The sequence below is a fragment of the Crocodylus siamensis genome, chromosome 12 (genome assembly GCF_052110815.1).
Source record: "Crocodylus siamensis isolate JL-2025a chromosome 12, ASM5211081v1, whole genome shotgun sequence".
Taxonomy (NCBI): Eukaryota; Metazoa; Chordata; order Crocodylia; family Crocodylidae; genus Crocodylus; species Crocodylus siamensis.
The window spans coordinates 26,674,714-26,699,357 of NC_143406.1; the positions used below are offsets into that span (position 1 = coordinate 26,674,714).

The window sequence follows — 24,644 nt, forward strand, 5'->3', positions numbered from 1 at the left end:
GTGTCAAGTTTCCGAGGACTGAAATATAATGGAGAGGACATACTGGAAAGTCCTAGGAGAAGTGGTCTAGTGTGTCAAAGTTGGCAGAGTTGTCTTTCAGTGCAGTTGTGGTGCTGCAGTGCAGCAGAGGGGATGCAGTTGAGTCTAAGTGCTGGATTTCTAGGGGCTACGATATAGCAGACAGGAGGCTGTCATGTCTTGGTGATGGAGATTCCCTGGGGGCTATGATATAGCAGGGGGAATGCATCATTCCTCAATGCAGTGGGTTTCTAGGGGCTGCGATACAGCATATGGGGTGCAGTGGTATCTTGGTGCTGGGAGTTCCCTTGGAGTGTGATGTGGCAGACGAGGGTGGAGTCACCTCTCAGAGCTGTGGCTTCTTGGGTGCTGTGATGCAGCTGCTTAGACCTAACAGTGCTGCATGACTGAGATGTCCAGGTGCATGCAGCAGAAGTGTCCTCTTGTATTTGTGCTGGAGGTTCCCTGCAGGCTGTGAGATGTAAGTCAGGGAATTTAAAGTTGCTGCCTGGGAGCTGCAATATGGAGGAGTGGATCCACTCAGCCATGGGAATTTCCAGTTCCCAGGTGCTCTGCTGTAATGTAATGAGGATGAAGTTCTTGTCATGCTGAAGAAAACTCCTCAGAGTAGCTGGGCCTGTCTGGGTGTTTGATACCCAGAGGCTGTGTTGTGACATTGTAGAAGGGGTTCTGTACATGTTGCTGAGGGGGTTTGGTGTGTGCTGATACACAGACCTGAGGAAGCCTGATTTACAGAACTTTTGAGGTATCTAAAGATGAAGAGGCACCTGGTGGGACTTACACAAGTTTCCACTGGAATTAAGTGACTAACACCCATTGTGTTCCAATGTACCTGTTTCATGTGGGTGCCTTTCATGTGGCTCAGTCTCAGGAGTCTTTCCAGGGCTTGTGATTCAACATTGAGGAGTTGCTAGAACTGTACTAGTAACCACCAGCTGATGGCCTGGCCCAGATATAGTTGTGAGTCTGCTGCAAGTCACCCTTGAAGTGGCTGCATGGCATCACCAGATGAAGTCATCCCCACTGGTTGTGCTTCTTCCCACCTAGGAGAGACTTTTTGGGAGTGTCCCTGGCTGTGGGGAAGTTTGATGCCACAGATGAGTGTGGAGGTTCAGGGAATCCAAGAGACATCCTTGCAAAGTCCTCCTGGCTCTGCCCAGCTGCCTTCCTTCCTTGCATGGCACAGATCCTGAATGACAGCAGGCCTCCGGACTGGATCAGAGGCAACTCGAGCATGAAGACCCTGCCTCCAGCACCTGGCATAACAATGTCCTGTGGACTGGGGAGGTACTGCTCTGAGATCAACTGGCCACTTGCCCCCTATCTACCAACAGAGCTGGGCCTGTGAGGCACTGGTAGGCAGCAAAGAAGGAGCCACAGAACCAGCACCCCCGTCTTTCACCCTTAGCCTGGATGGAACGGCAGGGAAGCAGTCGGTTCAATAACACTTGCTTGGTTTCGGGGGTTCAGCCTGGTTTCTCTACAGGAACATGGCAGGGGCCTCAGTAATTCTGTTCCCCAGGGGAGAGATAGGCTTTTCTGTCCCTTTCTGTTTGATTTGTCTATTTTGGAACAAACAGCTCTTCTTTCTGTCTTTGGCTTGTTTTTGTCAGTATTGCTACCAGTTACAGGATGGAGAGGTACTTCCTGGGGACTTCTGCCTCAAGGCACCTCTCTCCTGTGGCTAAGGCTGCCCCCCCACCTATCTACCCACATAAACTTTGCATGCCCCTGTCCTCCTTCACTTTTGGCAACAGCAGGTCCCCCCAGCTCCTCTCAGATGGGTAGATCTCCTACCCCTGCCAGGTGATCTTTCCACCCTGGGGGAACCCAGAGCTCATGGGCTATATGTGTCATTTTTGTGCTGGGATGGCAGTTGGGGAGTGTATCAGTGGGGCAGATGAATAGGCAGATACCTGCTCAGTCAGGAGAATATCTGGGGAGCCACTCAAGCTGAAATAGATCCTCTTTCCAAATCCTCTTAGCATATATAACACCATGTCTGGGAGGTTTAAAAGGAGCTAGGAAAGAGGAAAAAAATATTCTGGGAGCTGGCAAGGGAGAGAGGTGCTTGTGAAATGACTCCTCTGATGGGTGTCCAACTTCTCTTGACACTTTTATAGGGTTACCCTTCAGGATTGATATAAAGTGTATGATGCAGCCCTGGCTCACAGCACAAGACAATTCATTTGATGGGAGCCCTTTCTTCACAGCCCCTTTGGACGAGTTCTGCTTCAGCCTTTCATCTGCTCTCTTTCCCCTTCCCATTTTCCATTCTTCTGCCTGTTTTTTGCCTCTTGTTCTCACATATATCAGCACTATCTTTAGTAACAAAGTGTTACTCACACTAGTCAGACACCAACAACACTCCACTTACTGCAGTTCAGTAACTCCTGGCTTACCGCATTGTCCACATCCTTTTCCATAGCCAGGTCCTCAATCTGACCAAGTCCACACCACGGACTTGTTGCCAACATAGCTATGTGCAACACCACTTCATTAGCAAAAGCGCATAATGTAGACACCATTGTGCCAGCAGATTGTGCTCTTGCTGGGGTCTCCTGTGTCACCTGGGGTGGGAATGGAGGAGGCTGCAATAAACCAGACAGCACAAGTACAGCTTTGCTAGTATAGCTGGGACTGTATTAGGAGCATCTTGCTAGCAGTGTAGCTCATGATATCCATAGGGTAGACCTAGACTTAAGTTCCCTGCTCTTAATTCAGTCATATATACACCAGTGCAAAACAGCATGTGAAATAGTACCACATGGGAATGCATCATTGGAGCTGCTAATGCAAGGCAAAATAGGAGTGTAGGCCAGATTGCTGTGCATGGGACTGGCCACTATCAGTGGTGTCCTTTGCAGCACCAATGCAGAAATGACTACATGGAGCCTGATTCTGCATTTATGTTACTCTGGTGGAGTAGAGAGACAGTAAATGATATTCACTCACATCCACTTTCAGGCCAGGGTGTATGACCAGAGAGCAATGTAGAAATGGCCACGCTGTACATGGGAATCAAGGCCATGTGTTCCAAGCAGACGGGCAAGGCAAGGAAGGGAAAAAAATGACTTGGGTGAGTTGTTTTTAAGTTCCTTACATAAATCAAGGCAGAAATTAATTGCATATTTCAGAAATGTTCCTCAGCACAAAACCAAGTGTAAAAGGCCCCAAACTAAGCCTAAAGTATTAATTGCAAGCACCATTTCCGGCCTTTCATAATCACATTTTCAAAATACTAATCATGAGCAGAAACCCAGCACAATTTATTTTCTGTCTTTCTTTCTCCAAAAATAGATGCCTGCTGGGGAAAGCATCAGTTCTCCTGTCCTTCACCTCCCATCTGGTCTCCCCAGTTTCTTGTCCCACCACATTCAACTTTCCCCCACCCCTCCTCAGTCATTCCCCCCTTCCTCATTTCCATCTCTCAATCCCTCTGTCTTCATTTCATCCCACAGCCTCCCCCACTCATTCTTTTGGTTTGTCACACACAAGAGTTGTCTCATTTCAGCCCCTTATTCCCCATAGTAGTCAGCGTGGTTGGACCACTGCTGTTCTGTAGCCAAAGGCAAAGATAAAGCAGACTTTCAGCTAATCGGGTTTTCCCTCCTATCTCAAGCCCTGTCTTGTCTTGACACGTAGTTGACGGCAGTGGTGCAGTAGCACAAGTTGTTGGTCACTGGTGGGTAAACTGGGGCCATTTCTAAGCATAGAGAAGGTCTCGGGTTATTTCTTGCCCCATCATTCCTCTATGCTCTTGTGTTCCTCCTCCCATTTCATGATAGTACCTAAAACTTCCAAAGCTCAGACACCCACATTATGTTTCCAGCGGAGGTGTTAGCATATGGGAGTAAGCTCCTAAGTGCTTAAGACCCTGTCTGTGCAGTGCCGAATGCCAGTGCCAGTTAGCCTTTCCCATTGGCAGTTAGCTGGCCTGTGGTGCCAAATGGATGTGGCTACCCTGCTTGCAAGCACTGTTGCTGGGCACAGTGAGTTCACAGTGTGCACATGGCCCAGGGTGCTTTTTAAAAACAAGATGTAGGGGAGTATTTTAAAGATTTTTAGGTGCTTATAGAGATGCAAAGAAGTTCCTGGTGGGATTTTCTGGAGACCTATAGAGATTTAGTTCTTACACACTTGTGAAAATGTTACTCTCTCCCCCACAGCCCATTCTTCACAACTGGTCTCCCTACCCCTGACATGATCCCCCTCCCCCCACCCCTTCTTCTTCCCCCAGACCACTATATTGCACAATGTTTTGGTAATATTGTTGAGGGGGTGGTTGGGAAGAGAACTGAGAGCTGAGGCGTGATGTGGGGCAGGGGGGCATGTACAGAACTTTGGGAACGCTTTAGAGCTTTTAAAAAAATAATATTAATAATCATTTCCAATCTTGTTAAACATTTTTTTTCCTTGAAACCCTCCTGGTTTCTTCAAGAAATTGTTCAAATCCTCCGAAACATGTTTTTCTAACTAAGCAGATTAGTTTACATCTTGTGGCACTTAAAAAAATTATTATTATACAAAAAAGGCTCAGATTTATGGCTCTTTCTCTGGCCAGATCTCCCCATGTTAGATCCTTGGCAGTGCTCTTTGGCTTCAACTTCTGTTTCTACAAAGGCCCTTCATGCTGCCAGGCTTCCTCTCTCCCTCCCATCCCATTCCATCCGGCTTATTTCATATACACCTCTTTCCCCCAGATTCAGGGTCATGTGTGCAGTAATAGTCTGTAGGTTTCTTACAGGGAGGAGGGTTAACAAGCTTTAAAGCCACAAAGTTTTGGGAAGCAAAATCCAGCACTCAGTCCCTGATGCTTCATAGAACGCCAGAACCAGAACGATCCATGCTGCTTGTGGTTCTGGTCGGTGTAGAGGCCTTAGTGAGGTGCTGCAGGGGATTAGTTACATCTGGGTGCAGCGGTAACCTGCTCTGCCTTGATCTGGAAGCATCTTAGCTGAATTTGTTTTTGTATGATGCCAGGCAGCATTGTGCTGCATCCTCTCAACAGCCCCAGCAGCAGGACCCTGCCTGGCATCCAGGAATGATCAGGAGTATTGCCCAATTGAGCAGCGGTTTTTCAAAGCTGGGACAAAAGTCCCATTTTCAGGGACTCTTTAGGGGGCACCAGCACACAGCTCTGAAATTCAAGACAGTCCTGGAAAATTTGAGCTGGCTGGCAGTTTTAGCAACTGTCACTCATTCCAGTCTCTCACAGGCCCTGTCAGCCCCCACACACAGCCAAGTCAGTGGGTTTGGTTGCAATACAGTTGTTACCTGACCTGATTCCAGCACTGATGAAGCATGTGATATGTTTGGTACCAAGCCATGTCTGTAATCATGGCTAGGTTCTTAGACAGTTGTGAAAATGGCACTACGAGACTAATGTTTGACATGAATGGCTCTCCCCTATCTGCTGTCCCTCCTGCTTGTGCATTTGTTTTTAGTACCTCCCTGGACAGTGTCACATCCTGATGCAAAGATTTGGGGCTGCAACACTGCCAGCAGCTGTGGTGCTGAGGAGAAGACCCCTGATACAAACTGATGCTTACTGCTGTAAGAGGTCCCCTAAAGGGGGTTAGCCTAGGTGCAAGTACATGCAATACTGAGCACAGTGGGGGTCCTGGTTCTGCCTGAGGGCACCACACATGATAATAATAATTCATGTCTGTCAGAGGCAGAGTAAATTACTAGCATAAGAATCTGTGACTCATCCTGGATCCTCTTATATTCAAGCCTGTACTTTGTGGGGGTCCCTGGATGCTGCATTTGAAGTCTCAGTGCAGAAGCAGAATTTCACAAGAAATAGAGGTGTTCAGCTGTTCCTGGGTGCCTCTGTGCCATGTCAGCTCATGTGTCTGCCTTGAGCCTAGATAGTCCATTGAGCAGGTATGGGGAAGACACACCAGTTCCCTAGCTAGCATCATATCCACCTGTCTTGGACTCCCCAGCCTGAATGACTAAGTAGCCATGTACAGCTGAGTTAATTTGGGGGAAGTTGTCAGCAGCAGAGCAAGGTTTAAGCTTATGCCTCTGTAGTTGTACCAGAAGGCTTTTGTAAGTCCTTGTAACTGCTGTCCTGTTAGAACCTTTGTTGAGCTGATCTGTTTCTCTTGAGGGCAGATACTACAGTGATGAGTGAAATAAGAAGTTGTAAAGAACAGGCTAGAATCCCTGAGAATAAGATCATACATTGTTAACTAAAGAGAAGATTGGATTTTCAGAAATACCTGGAGAAAGACTGACTCTGATCCCATAGAAGGCAATCGGAGTTTCACCATCCACCTCAACGAGTGTCACTGAGCCAACACAGAGTGCTTTCAAAAATCACACTGATAGCTTTATACATGAAACAACACTGTCAAGATAAGGATTGCATAGTATTTATAACATTATCGTGCCATTTGGGCTAACCTGGTGCCTGTTCTTTCCAAGTGTCACTGACCGAGAGCTACATTTTGTCACTGTTTTGGGATTGCCAAACAATCTCAATGTTCAGGAACTAAATTCAGAAATTGTATTCTATTATCATTGGAAAAATGATAAAGCGTACCCCTGTACTCAGTCTGCTGGATGAATGAATGATTGGAGAACCTTTGGAAGTTGATCATATACTATCTAGGGACAGCTAATATCATAGTTAAAAATAAGGACCGTGATGTATGGCTATGGCACCAAGAGTCAGGGAACTGTAGCTTTAAGGCATCTTCGCATACTTCCAATACAGGACTATTCCACCAATGAAAGTTAAGGAAGCCTAATGGTTTCTTGTCTAGTTTATGCCACCTGCCAAAGACCTGAAGGACTGTTATGGCAGCCTGGAGTGGAAGTAAGCTGGATTGGGAAGTAGCAGAAAAACAATATTTTCCATAGCTGGGCAAAAGTGGGAGGTGGTGGGAAGGAGAACTTCTGCTCCACATGGGTAGGTCTTCTGTGATTTAGGACAATAACCTGACACTGGCACAATGCAGCCTCAACATGCTGGACACTCTGGGTTAAGTTCTCCATCATTTTGAGCTGGTGCACATCATGTGCCCTATAAACCCACAATGATAATTTGACAATGTGGTCTGCATAGCTGGACCACTAGGCCCTGGGACAAAATTTTCTTCTAGACTAGGTGAAGGCTCTAATGGGCCATGGAGAATGAATCCTGCCGTCCCCTAGACGTGATGTCACAAGGCCATGATTGAGCTGCACCAAAATGGAAGAGGAGGGTTTGAGGGAAATGTAGTGTCACTGAAAAATATAGCTGGAAGGGACCTTGAGCAGGCAAAACTAGTCCCCTGCTCTGGCTCAAGGCAGGATCATCCCTGTCTAAACCATCCCAGACCTGTTTGCTGAACCTGTACTTAAAATCTGGCATTCTGTTGCCCAGGAGCATAAATAGGAATATTGGTACCCTGGGCAAAGATGCCTCTGTGTGTGTGTGTGTGTGTGTGTGTGTGTAGGGGTTGCTTCTCCTGTTCTGGCCTCCCACTCTCCCGCTCCTAGTTATACCATTGCTGCTGCCTGTGCTGTGTTGTACCTGTTCTCTTCACAGAACCTGTTCCACGTACCTGTTTTGTTCACTGAAGATGCTGGCTAGGCATGTCAGGGAGTATTTGTGTATAGTAAAACCTGCTTCCATGAAGAGGGTTGGACTAGGTGACCCTTCAGTCTCCAGGGCTGGCAATCAGATATCTGTCATCAGTGCTACATTCGTCTAAGAGGGGATGAGAGATGCAAGAAGCACAGCACAAATGACCTGGTCATAAAGTTTGCCTTCGCATGTTTCTGCACTTCTCCACTTGGAAATGGAGAGGAGATGGATGAAAAGCAAACGAAGAGTGGCAGCTCCTGGGCACCACAGGCCTAGGCAGAGTGGGCAGGGACAGGCTGAGTTATAGAACTGCACTTATTCTCTTTTGCTGGGGAATTAGCTTCGTGCTGAGTTGTTTTTATCAATGACAAATTTGAAGCAGAAGGTACAAAGTCCAAAATAAAAGGGAGCCAGGCAGAAAGGGAGAGCGCAGTGGAATCTGGGGTCAGCTTGTGTTTCTGGTTTTCTTCCCTTTTTTTGGAAATTGGCACAGGGAGGTTGTTATTCTTTTCCCCAGTCCTTCTGGCAGCTCACAAACAAAGACAGCTTCATTGACTGCTTGCCCTGTCCCAGGGGAAAGGGAGTCAAGATTGCCAAGCTGGACAGAAAACCTGAAAGAGGGGAAGAAAGGAAGAAAGAACAGCAAAAGAAAGATGAGCTTAGAAAAATATGACCAAAGCAAAATGTTTGGAAATAGACAAATTGAGATGTTCAAAGGAAGATGGCAGGAGAAAGGAAGGAAGAGACGAGGCTTTTTTGTGAAATTGTTGGGATCAAAGGTGTTGCAGAGCAGAAGAGCATACCCAAACTTCCCTACTCTGATTTGCAAGCAAATCTGGGACTTTAGAAACAGGTACAAAGAGGCTTGTTGAAGGCCTGATCCTAACTCCCTATGCAGGTGATTGGATTTGAGCAGGTCAGGGAGCACAGCCTGTCTGAGAGCAGGATTGCCTCTGCCCCCATATTGGGCTGAAATATTGCTGCATGTGCCCAAAGGACACCACCATCTCCAGCACCACCTACCACCACACTCAAAGCCCAGGAGAAGCAGAGGCATAACAAGCAGTTTCTGCACCCTAGAAGGGGTGGTAGTGGCTGGGGCGGTCATGCTGGCTGGGCCAATGGCAGCCACCACCATTCCTGAACTCCCTCAAAATCAGTGCCCAGAGCTACCGTCCTGGCCACCTCTAGTTATACCATGGAGAAGGCATGCTCTGGTGAGTGAGGGTAACACTGCTGGTAGCACAGCATGTTCTTAACGTGGCTGTTGCTCCGGAGAGGGAACTCAGGAGCCAGAACATATTCATAAATGATCCATTCCTTTCTGTGTGCCCTGAGCACTGACCTTCCTTTTGGATCCATGTCTGTAGCTAAAGTGGTATCTTTGACTCTGATCCCATTCTCCTTCTGCATCTCCCATGGTTGCAGATCTGCAGTGCTTGAATGAAGTGCTTGTCCACTTCTTCATCTCTTGTCCCTGGAGTTTCTACTATTATCCACTCTACATCCCAGCCCTTTGGAGTTTAGCATGTGCAGAAAGAGGCTGTTCCCTGCCTCCTTGAGAAATGCAACCGTATCCGACTCCACAGAGAACTCCACCAGATTCTAGCTGTTTCAGAACTCAGATCAAAACTATTTCTCTTGGGCCAAATGTAACCAGGTGTAATGCCACTAACTGCAATGGAATATGTGAGAGATGAGATTGGGCTGATGTGTTTAACACCCTCTGTGGGACTGTATCCAGCGCACCCGAAAGGACCTGGGGCACAGACCCTCAGCTGGTCTAAATCAGTTAAGCTCTATTGATTTTGGTGGAGCTGTGCCAGTTCACACCAGATGAGGATCTGCTGCCTGGCCTCTCTCTGCCTCTCTCCTAGCTCCTACTAGCACCAGCTGCCTTCTTCCAGTCTGGCTATGGAGAGTACAAGGACTTACTCCTTTACTGTTCCTACCATCCCAGGCAGCCGGCCTGTGTTTCTCCACCATCTATTTTATTTTAGATCTCAGATGAGCACACCCATGGGTTGCTTTCCGTCTCATTGTTCTTAGTATTTGTATTGCCTTATCCCCCAAAGAGTCGATCTGAATCCATTATACTGGGAGTTGTGCAAATACACAAAAAGCCCTGTTGGTCCCTGTCTAACAAGCTTAAAATCCATGCCTCTCAGTTTCTCTCACCATCTGCTGTCATTTATTATGAGCTCTGCTGTTTTATTATTCACAGTAGACCAAATCCACAGCTGATATAAACTGACAGACCTCAGCAGAAGTCAAAGGAACTACATCAATTTACCCCAACTGAGAATCTACTCAAAACAACTCCCAGAGAGCATCAGGGGGATTTGGTGTGTAAATAATCTGCAGTACAAAATTATGCTGGTTTTACTGCTCTTTGACTCACCATGAACGCTGAGCTAGGGCCCTGCAGATATTTTATCTGTAGGCTTCTTCTCTTCTCTGGGGGTGATGCTGTCTCTGAGACAAAGCTTCTTTAAAATCACTCAGAGCGTAATCTTTCCTTGTTTCTCCTCTGCAGACTGTGACTCGTACTGCAAACCAGCCAAAGGCAATTACAAGATCAATCTGAAAAAGTACTGCAAGAAGGATTATGGTAAGGAGATCCTCCCTGCTTCCAAGTCAATTTAGCTGTGAAGAAAAATGAGCTTGGAATGGTTTCACCCATTCCTGATTTGCTCAGGGTGCTCCCAAGTACATGCCTCCCTGCCCATATCCCATCAGAGCATCCTTCCCATGCTCTCAGCAGCTCATTCTCTCCATCTTCTGCACACCATGTCCCTCAAACTAGCCAGAGCTCTGATCACTCACGGAAGAGACTTCCAAGGTTGGCAGGGACTAAAAGTCATCACTCTCTGATGATTGCTTTGAGGCTAATGACAGTCTTCTGTTGAGCTGATGTCCATACCTCACAAAAAGTCTCCCTTTCAGCTAATTTTCAGCTAGATGATGGGAATTTGTACCTACTTGGTAGGTACTAAGAATTAAAGGGGATCACTATGAATGGCTTGGATGTAAAATTGCAGGTCCCAATCTGAATATTTGTTGCTCTGTGGCATTAAATAATGAGGCATCTGAGGCTGAGGGTTGCATCCATGGTCAGGAAGTAACTGCAAGGGCAGCAGTTTCTCAGATTTTTGCCTTTAGTGTGCTGTGGGTATCACTCGTCTTGATACAGCAGGGTTTACAGAAAAAGCCACCTTTCCCTTCCCTCCCCAGAGAACTGCGGAGCAGATGTGAACTTCTCATTTCCTGAGGCAGTCCTTCCAGAGCAGTGCTGAAGTGCACTGAGGGTTGGTGGTGGGTGAGTTCAGGGTATCAAGCACTGCCATCATGGTATTGTACCAGCCCCAGGGGCAGAGAGGCCTTAAGCCTCCAGGCCTGTCAATCTGGCCCCTTTCACTAGCACTAGATTCATGAAAACAAACCTTCTAAAAAATTCCGTGCCCTCTCCTCCTCTCCCCCTCCATCCTTCTCTGTCTGCCAAATATGTTAAAAAGAACATTTTCTCCATGCGCTTGTTTTCTGAGGGGGCTTGGGAGAAATCTGATGAAAATCACCCCTGTGAGGCCAGGGCTCAGAGGATCCTGACTGCACGTTGTTAATCACTCTGACACGAGTGCATTCACACTTAGGAGCGATGGGAGGTTTGTCGGGGAGAGTTTTTTGATTGATCTTCCGCAGGAACCCTTGGCTCTAGCAGAAAAGATGTTTTTGGCAAGGTGGAGAGCAATAGAAATGGTTGTCAGATGGCTTTGAGTCGGGTGCAGTGGGGGGGAGGAGGTAGCTGGAATAAATGTGAGCTTGGAGTGAGAAGAGTCCAACTCTCTAAAGTTATCTCCGCCATTCACAGACTTTTTTGCAGCTAAACCCATTTAGTTTCTCAGGATTTCCACTGGAACGGCACTCAACACAGCGTCTGACAAGCCAACCATGCCCCTTCCATGGATTCCTTTAGTAATCTCCTGGGAGGTTAGAGACCATTGGTACTGTAACATGCTGAGTAGAAACAAATCCTAAATTGGAGCATTTTAGATGTAAAACAGCCTACTGGAAATAATTTTTTCCCTGAAAATTGTCTACACAAAATTGTTTTAATCATAAAGTCATTTTTAGCAAAAAAAAAAAAAAGAAAAGTTTTGACAGAAACATTTCAACCAACCCTACTCCTGAGTCACCGAGTACTATAGCCAGGAGAAACCATTAAATGTCATTAAATCAGCCCATACAGAAGCTGCTATGAAACCAGACAGATTGTTTCATTAAAGGTTGGGGCTTCCATCTAAAAGTAGAATCAAGTGTACAAATACCAAGCCAAGGAAGTTTGCCTGTTGCCAGAACTTTATAACAATCATACAAATGTTGAGCCAAGAAGGTCTGCCTGTCGCCAGACTTTTATTAAAGGAACCAGGGAAATAGTATCATTGCCAACTCCTTCCTGCTCTCTCAGTCACTGCATCTCTCTTTGCCTCTTTTCTCCCAGTCGTCCAAGTGAATGTCCTAGAAATGGAGACCGTGGCAAACTGGGCCAAGTTCACTATCAACATCCTCTCAGTCTACAAGTGCCGTGATGAGCGGGTGAAGCGAGGTGACAACTTCCTGTGGATCCACATGAAAGACTTGGCATGCAAATGCCCCAAGATTCAGATCAGCAAGAAGTACCTGGTCATGGGAATCAGTGAAAACTCCACTGACCGGCCAGGACTAATGGCCGACAAGAATAGCTTGGTCATCCAGTGGCGGGATGCTTGGACCCGGCGCCTCCGGAAACTGCAGCGGCGGGAGAAGAAAGGGAAGTGTGTGAAACCATGATTGGTTTTGTGTCTGTCCCTTATGGAAGCCCCTGCCCTTTTCCCATGCTCCAGACTGCTTCCCAGAGACTCTGTATATATATATAGTGTGAATGGACTCTCCTGTCTATAGTGTATATTTTGGCAATGATTTCCCTCTGTGCATGTATGTACGTGTGTGTGTGCGCATGGGTGGGCTTTTTCCCTTAACGTTTATTAAAAATAACACAATAACGACAAACCTTTAATGAGGAGCAAAGTGGAAGAAGACGCTGGTGGCGCCCATTGTGTGAAGAAGCATGGAGGAAATGAGTCTATCTGGGCACCTCCCAAGTTTGTATGTCTCCTTATTTCTGACCTCTTTTCCCTTTCAGTGAGGAGCTTGCCTCTCACTGCTGCTTCTGGTGTCTGAGTGTGAAGTCTCAATGCTTTGTTCTTCTTGCTCAGTGTTAGCCTCATAGGATTGCAGTAGTCTCAGCTCTGCAGTCCATTTCCACAGCCTATGAAAATGGCCCACTTTGAGTTTCCTGTTCCCTGTGTGGTAGCTGCAGCAGATCTACACTGATTTATGCCAGCTAAGGACCTGGCTTGACATGCTGATTTCAGATCTCGGACTGCCTCTGCCTTTCTTTGTAGCCGGTATAGTTGTTGGGTAAGGGTGGGGTCCAGGAACGTTGTGGTTCAAAATGGTGGCTCATTAGTAGGCTTATCTAAGGCCCTGGGCTGGCAGGCAGGGGAACAGTGTGGGTTAAGGCACTGTCAGAACTGCAGGGTGGCGATCCAGTTATTCAGAGTTACGGTCCATTGGCAGAACTCTTGGTAGGCCCAGCACTGGACGACTGATGTTGTGAATTCCATGCACATCCCACAGTTGCTGGAAAGGCAAGGGGGTGCAAAAAGGCATGGTCAGTGTCCTGCAAGAGGGCTGGGAAGCCCAGAGAGTGACTCAGTGGGGTTCAGGCTGAGGTGCCCTGGCTGAACTGTGCTGGATAAGCATGACACACATTTTGCTCCCAACACATAATCCTGCCAGCCCCTCACTTGCCTTTGCAGTCATGTATGAAGCTGTCTAGACAGCCACTGCCCTGACCCTTAACACGTCCTATCATTATAGACATTCATCCACCACCATGGGGTAGGCTTGAGTCCCATTCTCTTCTACTTCCCAGAACTAGTTCCCAGTAGCAGCACCATCCACATTACCTAAAGTTACCTGAGAATGCTGGGACCTGGACAGCTCTTCTCATTTTGCAGTCAGTGCAGCCATGCCCTTTAGTGGGACCCTGACTTTATGGCAGGAGACTGAATCTCCTTTCTCACTGACACCAGTTTTACACCAGCCTGGCTCATGTGACTTCCGTGAAGTGACTCCTGGTATAGGTATGATCTAGACCAAACTCAGTGTGTTGGGTCCCATGCAGTTTGCAGACTCACTTATTTTGGATATGCAGTTTGAGTACCAAGGCCCAGATTCTGATCTCTTGTACATCCATATGAATGCAGGGTGCCATCAGGCTTTATGAAAGGCCTGTGATGTGGTTTGTTATTGTAAGATTGCAATTAATGTCCACTTAGTTTGTAGAAAATACTGCCTAAAATATTCTGCCAGAACAACACCGAACAGACTATGTGTCTCAGCTCCTCAAAGATATTTAGAAGCCTAATCCCTACAGACTTCAGCAGGAGTTGGGGACCTTCATGGGTATCAGTGGTTGCAGGTCTCAGCTACAACAAGGCCCCTTCACTCCTCACTCAGTCTCCTGCCCTGTTTGCTAATCCACAAGCAAAGCTGGTCCAAGTACCTGATTGCTTCATGAGCTGGTGAGAGCAATATCTTGCACTGTTGTTATGGGTAGGGAGGACAGGAATTGTATTCCAGACGGTGTCTCATTGAATGTTATGCAGGAATCTGTGTTTCTACGCCTGTCCTGAGAATGATGCATAGCTCTGAGTGCTCAGACAATTCCGGCTATGAAACCACGGGTTGCTGGCAATATGGGAATCACTCACAGTTTGCCTGAAATTAGTAATAGAAACAATGGCCAAAAATAACAAGATCCTTTATGGGTAACATAGTTTTGACTTTGGCCTGTAACACACTTATGGTACAGCAGGCTCTCGTTCCTCAAGCTGACTGGCAGTGGGGCTTTGGGCTGACAGCCTCACTACTGAACTTAAATTTTAAAGGTATTTTCTGTGCAAAATGTTCATGCGACAAATAAGAACAGTGCATGAACAAACTGAATTATCCCTCCCAGCCCCCTCATGGTGCCTGTGTTCCTTGGGTGGCTGAGAGGGCACTAGTGAAACGGGTGAACTCCTTGCCCAAAAGTGGAGTTCTTAGGAAACTTGTCAGTGAAGAAAAAAAACGGGTCATCCACACCCCAAGTGTCTCGTCCTCCAACTGGCTGTGATTTACAGGGCTCAGTCCCCCACCCCCCTCAGCCTTTGTGCAACCTTTTTCATTAGCATGAAATAGTAGTGCAAAACACAACCAAATAAGAGTTCAGATCCCCAGCTGATGCAAGCTGTCCTATTAAAGCCAGTGGGACCTATGCTGGTCTATACCAGCTGAGACCCTGGACCATGAATGGTAGTAGTCTGCACTGGTTTTGCACAAGTGTGAATAGCTGCAAGGTAGAGGAGAAGGAGACCCCAGGAGTTTTATGATGTGCCCCATTGGCCCCACAGAAATCAGAAGGGGTCTTTCTGCTGGCTTTAGTGGCCACTGGCTCAGGACCTGGTGCCATGGTTTTTACTTCCTCCAGGTCCTTGGGGAAGGGTCTATGTGTATGCATGTGCATTCATGTATGCTACTGCCTCTGATCTGCAGGTAGCAGCAGGAAGACCCTCTCCAGGCAACCATGAAAGTGAGCTATTATCATAATAGCAGTTTAACTTTAAAATTTTTGGAAACTGCAAAGGCAAAGCAAAAAAGGAGGGACTCCTTCCACCACTGACAGCTGGTGTATGAATGTGCTTCTCAGAGGTAGCAGGCATGTCTTTGCATTCTCATGCACTGAATGCCACTCAAGCTGAACTCTTGGGGAAGAATTAATGCCTGAGTAGATGCAGCCTCATAACAAGGGGCTGCTGAGTTCCACTCAAGCTCATGTCTGACTCCAGTGCACAGGCTTCTTACTGTCCCTATACACAGAGGTGAACATTACAGGTAGATTATGTAAATTGGTCCTTTCAACTGCAGCCCAAGGGCCAAATGCAGCCCTTGACCTCAGAAATCCAGCTCACTGCTGCGTTCTCCCTGTTATGGGAAGACAGCACAGATCAGCTCCTGGATTTTGAAGCTAGCAAACACAGAGTTATTTCTCCTCATGTTCTGCTAAAATTTTAGGTGCATACAGATCTAAACGTTGAAATTCCCAGACCTCTAGGAGATTTAGATGGGAATCCAAAAGGAAAGTCATATTATAATAACCTCATCTGTCTGTGTGCCTTTACTTTTTATTTAGATATATGAACACACATGGGCAAACTGAGTACTGTTTTTAGGCTCCTTGCAAGGTTGTCCTGAAGACTGCAAAGTTTGGGCACCCATAAAGGTATGACATGGGCAAAGCACGCTGCAAGAAGCCCTACCTCCTCATCTCTCTGCTTCAGTTGTCTTTAGACCTGCATGCTATAATTTGCATATCCTGTAAATATCTTCCTAAATGCAACACAGCAAAAGAATGGGGGAGATGCTACAGACCAGGACGTCTCCATGAAATACTGTTGAATATGTAAAAAGAAACCCAACAAATGTTATGGAACATAGTGTAACATATATAAGATATGTACTTTTTCTTTTTTATTATTATTATATTATTATTATTATTATTTTAATAACACAAATCTAATATGTCTTGCCTGTCTAACCCAGTGTTTTCTTTCCATGAGACAATTTAAGATTGGATTCTGTACTTAAGTTGACTGATGGTGCTTCCTCCCCTCTGTATTTCTCAGACTTTCATTCCAGTCTCTCCTGCTCTGCTTGGGATGAGGCAATCAGGAAAAAGAATTTCCTCCAGAGCATGTAAGAAGCTGTTCCAAGGACAGGAAAGAGTCAGAGGCTTTGACGATATAAAAGGGACAGATCAGTTGGCTTCAGTGGTGCTGTGCCTATTTACCTAGCTGACGTACCTTTCTTCTGTTAGGAACTTGTAGGAGCAAAGATCAAAGCTAAATGTAAAAGGGATATAATCAAGATAGAAGCCACAGGGCCTTGGGTCTTATTTCACTTGGGATGCAATTCCCCCATGTGCACTTAGTGCAAAGCTTGTGCACTTAAGTACTGAAGTCCCACTTAAGTACTCAAAATAGGGCTGAAATTGGATTGGCTGTCAGCGGTGCTTCTACCTTGGGCTAGCCTACAACACAGGAGATGTCAGTCTGTCACTCTTATAACTCCATTTATATCAGTAAATTTACAGCAGCATATGAGTGAAAACAAAACATAGCTCACTGGGCCACAAGTGCTATAGGATATAGCTTTATTGAAATTAATGGCATTGTGACAGCTTGCATTGCTAGAAGATTTGTCCCCATGCCTTTCAAATGACCTCTATGTTCATTAATAGCACTACCAATGATTAAAAATCACAGGTCTGATTTCTGCTGATGCAAATGATCACAACTCCATTGGTTTCAGCAGAGCTACCGAGCTCATGGAGGTAAACCAGCTGCGGATCCGACTCAAAGAATTTATACTTCAGCAGAGCCCATTTGTTTGGGCAGCAAAACTGTTCTATTTCAGCCAGTCCACTTCTCTGGCAGTGCTTTTGACTTTGGATCCCAAAACTGCAATGGAAGATTTCAATTTAAAAGGGTCTGTATTTATTGGAATTAAACAATTATAGGAAATAAAACTCCTTCTTTCATCTTTTGACTTTGAAAAACCTCAAGTAATAATAATAATGCTTCGTATTATTAATATTATTATCATTATATTTTTCCCAAAGCCTAACTTTGACATTTCAAATGTTTGAGGTTTGTTTCTTGAAAGAAAAAGTTCACAGCAAAATAAAAAGAAGATCAGCCCACAGCTGGTATAACATCATTGCAACCAACATTCTTTCTTGGGTAATTTATGAAAGAATAATTAGCAACCAAACAGGAAACTGCCTTCTAGGCTTTCCAATATTGCAAAAAAATAGGTGAGGGATCATGCAAACTCACCTAAACTATAGTAAAGGGGCATTTATAGATCACTATAAAAGTTATACATGTTACAGCTGTGAGCAGTATATGTTACAGAGGGTTTTAAATGGATTAATAGTAGGTATTATACATGCTTATAAGTCATGGATAATACAGCCTGTTGGACTCTATAACAGTCTAAACAATTAATTAGCCATGATCTAGAAATCATGTAACTATCATTACTAATCTGTCTAAAATAAAACAAAAGATGGCCCATACCTTTCTAGCAGGTTACTACTGAATTATCCCCTTGACATCCATGGTTGAAATCTTGGTCCTATTGATGTCTACAGAGCCAAGATTTCACTTAGCAGGACATAGTAGTGTCATTACATCTTTTAGTAAGTGCCTCCAAGGTTGGACCCAAAGGACTGCACAAATAAACTATACTGTTTAACTATCAGCATACATGAGCCACACAACCCTAGCCTGAACACAGTTGTACTAGTATAAAACTGCGTATACTGAGAGGTATGCTGCCTGAAAGGAAAAGGGAATAAAGAATACTATGATGAACACTTTTGTACTGTTCTAACCATGTCCATATTTGGGATTGCATTGGTATAATTATTATAGCTGTAGAAGAAAAGTCTAAACCTTACCAATAGTTTATATATTTTGCAAAGTGGTTCCCAACCTTTTTTTGCTGCAACCCTAAATTGCCCACCAACAGGACGTCCTGACTCAGCACCATGGGGGGCTGTTGGGAGCAGAGTGCAGCAGCGGCCCAGGGGGCAGGGGAACCGCCATTGCCCGCTTTGTGCATGGTGGCCCTGCCCCGCCCACCACTCCTGGACCGCACATGTGAGTGTGCACGTGCATGTGTGTGTGAGCCCTTTGTGACCCTACTGAGGACACCCTGCAACCCTGATTTGGGTCATGCAATGAGATTGGGAACCAATGATTTAGCATATGTGGTTTCGGCATATTGTTCCAGTCACCAATGTGAAGAGCTTGAGGACCATCAGGCAGCATTGTAAATAGACATGAGTCAAGTGTGGGACATGATTTGAAGTGCATTTGTTATCATTGCAAAGACCCCATTGCTATAGGTCTGAGGCTCAGTGACCTTGTCCAATTTGAAAATGGTTGAAAAGTGCCCAGTAGTGGCATGGGTGGTTGTTGGTTGTAGCTGTGTTGGTCTAAGGACAAGGCAAACAAGGTTCTTTGGGTAAATGTGATATCTTTCATTAGACAAACTAAATAGTTGGAAAAAATGTTCTTTGCAAGCTTTCTGGCACAAACACCTTTCTTTAGGCATAGGGAGAGTCTGGTGGTGTTTGGTGTGCTCTCCTGGGTGGAATAAAAGCCAAAATGCAAAATGCAGGCCTGTGAAAATGCAAATGCATGACAGTGAGGATCAGAGGGAATGGGAGACAATAGGTGTGAGACAGATAGGTGGAGGGAGAAAGGGGGGAATATTGAACTGGTGAGAGAATGTAGGTGGTAAAATGCAAACGGGTTACCTGGGGCTATCGGATGGCAGGCAGGTTGCAATGTACCATAAATCCATGTCTACATTTAGTTCATGATTTTTTGTATCCAATAGATTTATGAAGTGAAGTTTGTAGGCTCATCTATGAAAGGTGTTTTGTAAGTTCCCTTTGGGGATTAGAACTGAGAGACTGGAGAGAGAGTGGTTGTTTTCTGAGAAGAGTGCACTCACAGGTAATTGAATATTTTTGTCTTCCATGGATTTTCGGTATGTGTTCAATCTGGTACGCAGTTGTTGTTTGGTTTCTCCTACATATTCTCCATTAGGGCATTTAGTGCACTGGATGATATATATTAAATTTCTGGAGGTGCAGCTGTAAGATCCAGGAATGGTGATGGTTCTGTTGTGGGATGTAGTTACTGTAGGAGTCATGGAGAAGAGTTGGCAGTTTTTACATTTCTTGTCCTGGCATGGTCTGGATCCATTCAGTGTACTTTGGGCCATAGGAAGTTTGCTTCTGGTGATGAGGTTGGCAAGGTTTGCTTCCTGTTTAAAGGCTAGGATAGGTGGTTCTAGAAAGATCTGTTTAAGAATTGGGTCTTCTTCTAGTATGGGTTGCAATTGTTTGAGGATTTTCCATATAGGTTGCTATGAAGGATGGTATGTCATAACTAATGGTGTGTGATTTGTAGGGATTTTCCTTTTGTACTTCAGCAGTTCTTCACATGGTATCCAGGTGGCTCTTTCGAAAGTGGGATCTGTCTCTCTGGAGCAGTGTCCTTGTTGGGTGAAAGCTCTTTTGAGATTTACAAGGTAACAATCGCGGGTATTCTTCTCAGTGCAAATGTGGTGGTATTGGAAAGTTTGTCTGTATGTTACGGCTTTCTTGGTGTGTTTAGGAAGATTGCTGGTTCTGTGCAGATATGTATATTGATTGGTGGGTTTCTTGTATATGGTGGTTTGTATTTTACCATTTTGGATAGTATCATAGTGTCTAAAAAGGAAATGTTGGTGCTGGAGTATTCAAGAGAGAGTCTGATGGAGGGGTGATGATTATAATGGTGTGGCCATTAAATCCTTGTTGATTGACTGTAGGGTTAGAGATGATGTGGTGATTGATTGGTGCTTGTGTTAACCATTCTTCGTGTTATTGTGTAAGTAAGGAAAACCAAAGGATTTTGAAAGGGTGGATCATATTGGACATCTTGAGGGGAGCCAAGCTACTGGTGCGTGGAATATGTCCCAGTACACTGGCAGCATAGGATTATCATGAAGTCTGGCTAATAAGTTTACTTTAGCTTTTGTGCAGTGGAGACGAGGGGGAGCAATGTTATTGAGGACTGGTAACCGTGGAAGTGGAGTGAGGTGCAATGTGCCTGACACAAGTCACATTATAGCATGAAGTTGCGTGTCCACTAGTTTGCTGTGTGACGAACGAGCCCAAACAGGGGCACAGTATTCTGCAGCCGAATAACACAGTGTGAGAGCAGATGAACATAGTGTGGAGGCACTGGCACCCCAAGCAGAGCATGCAAGTTTGGCAAGTATGTTATTCCTTGCTTTGATTTTTAAAGCAGTTTTCTAGAAATGTGATTTATAAGTTAAAGTCCAGTCGAGAGTAACTCCAAGATAAACTGGGTGGATACTGTTTCACAAACTGTGTTTAAAGACTGAAAAAAAAAGTATTTTGATTTTTAGCAAGGGCTAGCAATCAAAGATTTGCACACTATATCTTAAATTAATTCAACTGGAAATCAATATTTTGTTATGACAAGAAACAATCTGGTAAATTAAATAAACCATTACAACTATGGAATGCACAGTTGTGCACCTATGAAAGTGTCCCTGTCCTAATGCTTTCTAATAGCAACACTGATTCTTTCAGTATTAATGCAAATGATCAAATTTGGATTATTACTTGGAAATATCTTTAACATAGGCAATCAGGACTCATGGTAGAGGTGATATTTTTATTAGATGAATAGATTTTTACAAAAAAATGTCCTTAATTGCAGTCTTTCAATTAAAGCTTGCAATTAAACAATTTTTTGGCAAAAATGTAGCTGGTCTAATAAAAGATATCACCTCTACCACAGGTCCTGATTGCTTTTTCCTTTAGACTGATATGGCTACAACCTGGATCTTTAACGTGGGGGCACCTTTTGTAAGAGACTGGAACAATAACAAGTATTATTGCTTCAGGATTTCTTTTAAAATATATTTCTGCAGCTTTTCAAACTATTTTAGAGTTGATCAAAATTTCTAAATTGACAAGATTTCATCACAAAGTTAAATTGGAATGAAAAATGAGGATTTTTAAAATGGGAACCTTGTAATTTCACCTCTGTTTTACTTTACTTTTTCAAATTTAAAAATGTTGATGAGTATTGTTGTTGTGACGTTGAATCTGGATAAGCAAATTGAAGAAAAAAGTTCAAAGGTTGGAAAATGATTAATATTTTTTCCACATTTTTCTATCAGGTCTAATGACTGAATGCACACACTTGAAATTTTAAACGTGAGATTTATTGCCTAGCTAGTGAGATAATCTCACCATAGTTTTGTTTTCTGGAACTTGAATTCATCTTGAAAAATAGTACTGAATCCTCCTAAGGAAACAAGTGTCTTTAATCAATAACAATTTATTCTCCCATGAAAACACAGTGAGGCCAATTTTGCTCTAAATTACACTAGTATAGTAGTATACTCATATCTGAGGACACCTTTTGTGGTCACTCATCTTCCCTAGAGAATGACAAGTCACACTTTCTCTCTCTCTTTCAAGCAGTTGTTTTTTGTGTGCACTAATGGAAAGAAGGTGATTACCCTTTCCTTCAGCCTACAACAAAGATCTAGTAGGAGCTGTCTCATCCTAAATGGAGAAGTAGAGAACAACTACTCCCCACACCATTTTATTTTTCAGGTGTCTGGGTTCCAAGACTTTCAGTCAGGATGGTCTTCTATGCTTCATATAACCAATGTTTTTCATTGCGTGGGCCTGATATAACCGACATTAGGAAATCTTAGAGCAGTTTCATCTCTCCTTCCAATCTACACATTCCTCCCTGGCCACATCAGTAACTCCAGACCTAAAATTCCCTCTGATCTCTGCAATCCAGTGGGATATTGATCTAGGAATGGGGTGGAGCTGGTGAAGGGAGTAATATTATATGCCCTACCCATACTTCTGATGTTATCTCGAAATCAGACCTGCTGCTCACCAAAAACACATGCAAATACCTTGTCTCCTCCTCTGGATTTTCTCAGAATATGTGAAGATTTCAAGTGAGAGAACAAGTCAAGAGGAAGCTCCTCTCATCTTTGGAGCTGGCTCCAACCCTTGCGCCTCCGGTCTTCTGATGATGCGAATTCATTTTTAAACTTCTTGAATAAAGACAAAATGTATCTCAGAGATCTCTCTGATGGTCTCTTCATTCTTTCTGCAGGGAAGACAAAAATTTAATCAGGAGACTGGCTGGATGAAGGACACGGGGGAGGGAAGGTTGAGGTAACCGCTGTCAAAAACAGCAGATAACATTTTTCAGCAGCCATTATTTATGGCTCCAAGGAAATACATGCATGGTTTGGAAAGTGAATTGTTTTCCCTCTCAAAAAAATCTCAACCTCCCTCTCTAAATTTTCCATTGAAAAATGTGAAAAATGACCAAGATACCTTCCATGTTGGCCATTCTTGGTAATATTTATTTAATTTACCTTGCACATACCAGTGCCAATTTTGTGTTTGCTGTTCAGTCACAGGTATTTTTCATTTAATTTTTTTTTAATGTTCATTTCCACAAAGGTCTGTTCTGAAAGTGATAAGAAATTAAATTTAACAAGAACGCTGTTGATAAATGAAATGGGCCAGTCACCCAAGCCAATACAAGGAAAGGCTTTTGTACCTGCCATCAGTTTGTGTGTATGTGTGTGTGTGTGTGTGTGCACGCGCACACACATGTGTAGGAGGGGGCTGGAGGGAAGGGGGAGGGAGGGAAATGACAGGGTTTCCTTCATTGTTTGGCACTTAATCCTATGCAATTTGTGGGGGAAATGAAATTGGAAAAGAGATGTGAAAAGATACAGTCCTTGGAGACCTTTCTGGAAGCAGGCATGGCCAGAGAGGCTGCTATACCCATGGAGAAATCAGCTACAGTCATGTGTGCAGGTCAAAAAAGAACATATCCACTCACTAAAACATGAAAATCAGCAACTATGGGAAAGTGGACCAAGCTGCTGCAAAAACCCAAAACACCTATGAGGACAAAGCATCAGACACCCAATGCCCAACAACACCTGCTAAGATGGAGGTGAAGCTGCAAACCCTGAAAATTACAGACCAGCTACAAGAAAAGGTGGCTTTCCTGGGAGCAGCATTAACAAAACAGGTAGCAGTGGCCCAAGCAGGGTGTCAGGGCCACTTCCAGGTGATAGAGGCTTTGAAAGAGCTCTTAATTGAGACTGAGAAGCAGCTAGAGGCCACAAGGCTACAAGTCCCAGGAGGACAGGGGATCTCCTGAATGTAGGAGCACAGGGAGCCCAGAAGATGAGAGAGGCCAGCTCAGTGAGGGAGGAGCACTGGGACAGATAGACCCTCAGAGACAGGATTCCCTCCCGGATGGGAAGAAGTCGTGTCAGTGATGTTGGGGTGTCTGGATCAGAAGTGAGGCAACCTGGCCAACCGACACAGAGGAGAAACGGACCGATTGAGACAGAAACTGGGAGAACTTACTAGCCAACATACAGCTGAGATATTGGTGGTGACAGACCATATTCAGTAGTTAGAAGAGGAGCTGGCAGGTGTGGCAGCTAAACAGAAGAAAGAAGAGCCTGAAGTAAGAAGTGGAGGCAGGGACCAGTTTGACCATAGCTGCACTCAGCTGAAATGCCCAAGACCAAGAGGACAGAGAGCAAGGGCGGGCCAATCCCAGGCACAGCCTGAGTCAGATAAATACTCCAGGAAAGAGACAGTGACTAAGGCCACAGTGGGAGAGCAAGCTGGAGGTCCATAGATGAGAAGGGTGGAGCAAATGCCCAGTGACACTTTGTAAAAGGCAAAGCTGTTATGTACTGTACGGAGATCAAGCCCATCCAAGGAGACTAGAGGACTCTCCCCGCTAAAGGTAACTAGGTGGGAAAGGAGGCTGAGGACTGGAAGAAGGCCCCAGATAAATATTAGTAACCACCCAGGTCACGCAAAATGGTGAATGGTGAAAGAGCTATTTGCAGGGAAGGTAGGGGGTGTTGCATATGTGAAGGTGTACAAGAAGGCTGATGGAAGACCCACAGGCTGGGGAAATATGAGTTGTGGGACCATTAATATGCCCAGCAAGCCCTGAAAGTTCAATGGGAACTTGGAGAAGATGTCTAGACTTACAGGGTGGTATAAGGAGATGAGAGGTCCTAGGAACCACTCTGAGAGGGGGAGAATCAGAGCACACAACTATCTGGTCAGGTCAGACCAGAGGAGGAAAGAAGACTACATCCCCAGAGACAGAGGAGGCTAGGGGTCCTGAGAAGGAAAATAATCCTCCCAGTAGAAGACCTAAGGTTGTAGTTGAAGGGAAAAGAGAGCCAGTAAGGGGCT

At 44.9% G+C, this 24,644-nt stretch overlaps 1 protein-coding gene and 1 pseudogene across 1 annotated transcript in view; one reads left to right on the forward strand and one right to left on the reverse strand.

The window, feature by feature from the left end:
- Positions 1 to 19,028, forward strand: part of NTN3 (netrin 3) — a 99,868-nt gene extending 80,840 nt beyond the window's left edge. The window contains exons 6-7 of the mRNA XM_090024046.1: positions 10,158 to 10,232; positions 12,120 to 19,028. Coding sequence (XP_089880172.1) covers positions 10,158 to 10,232; positions 12,120 to 12,448 — 404 coding nt within the window. The 3' untranslated portion in view covers positions 12,449 to 19,028. The remainder of the gene's footprint in view (positions 1 to 10,157; positions 10,233 to 12,119) is intronic.
- LOC149854823 (uncharacterized) lies at positions 17,758 to 20,080 on the reverse strand (annotated as a pseudogene).
- Between the last annotated feature and the right edge of the window lie 4,564 nt (positions 20,081 to 24,644).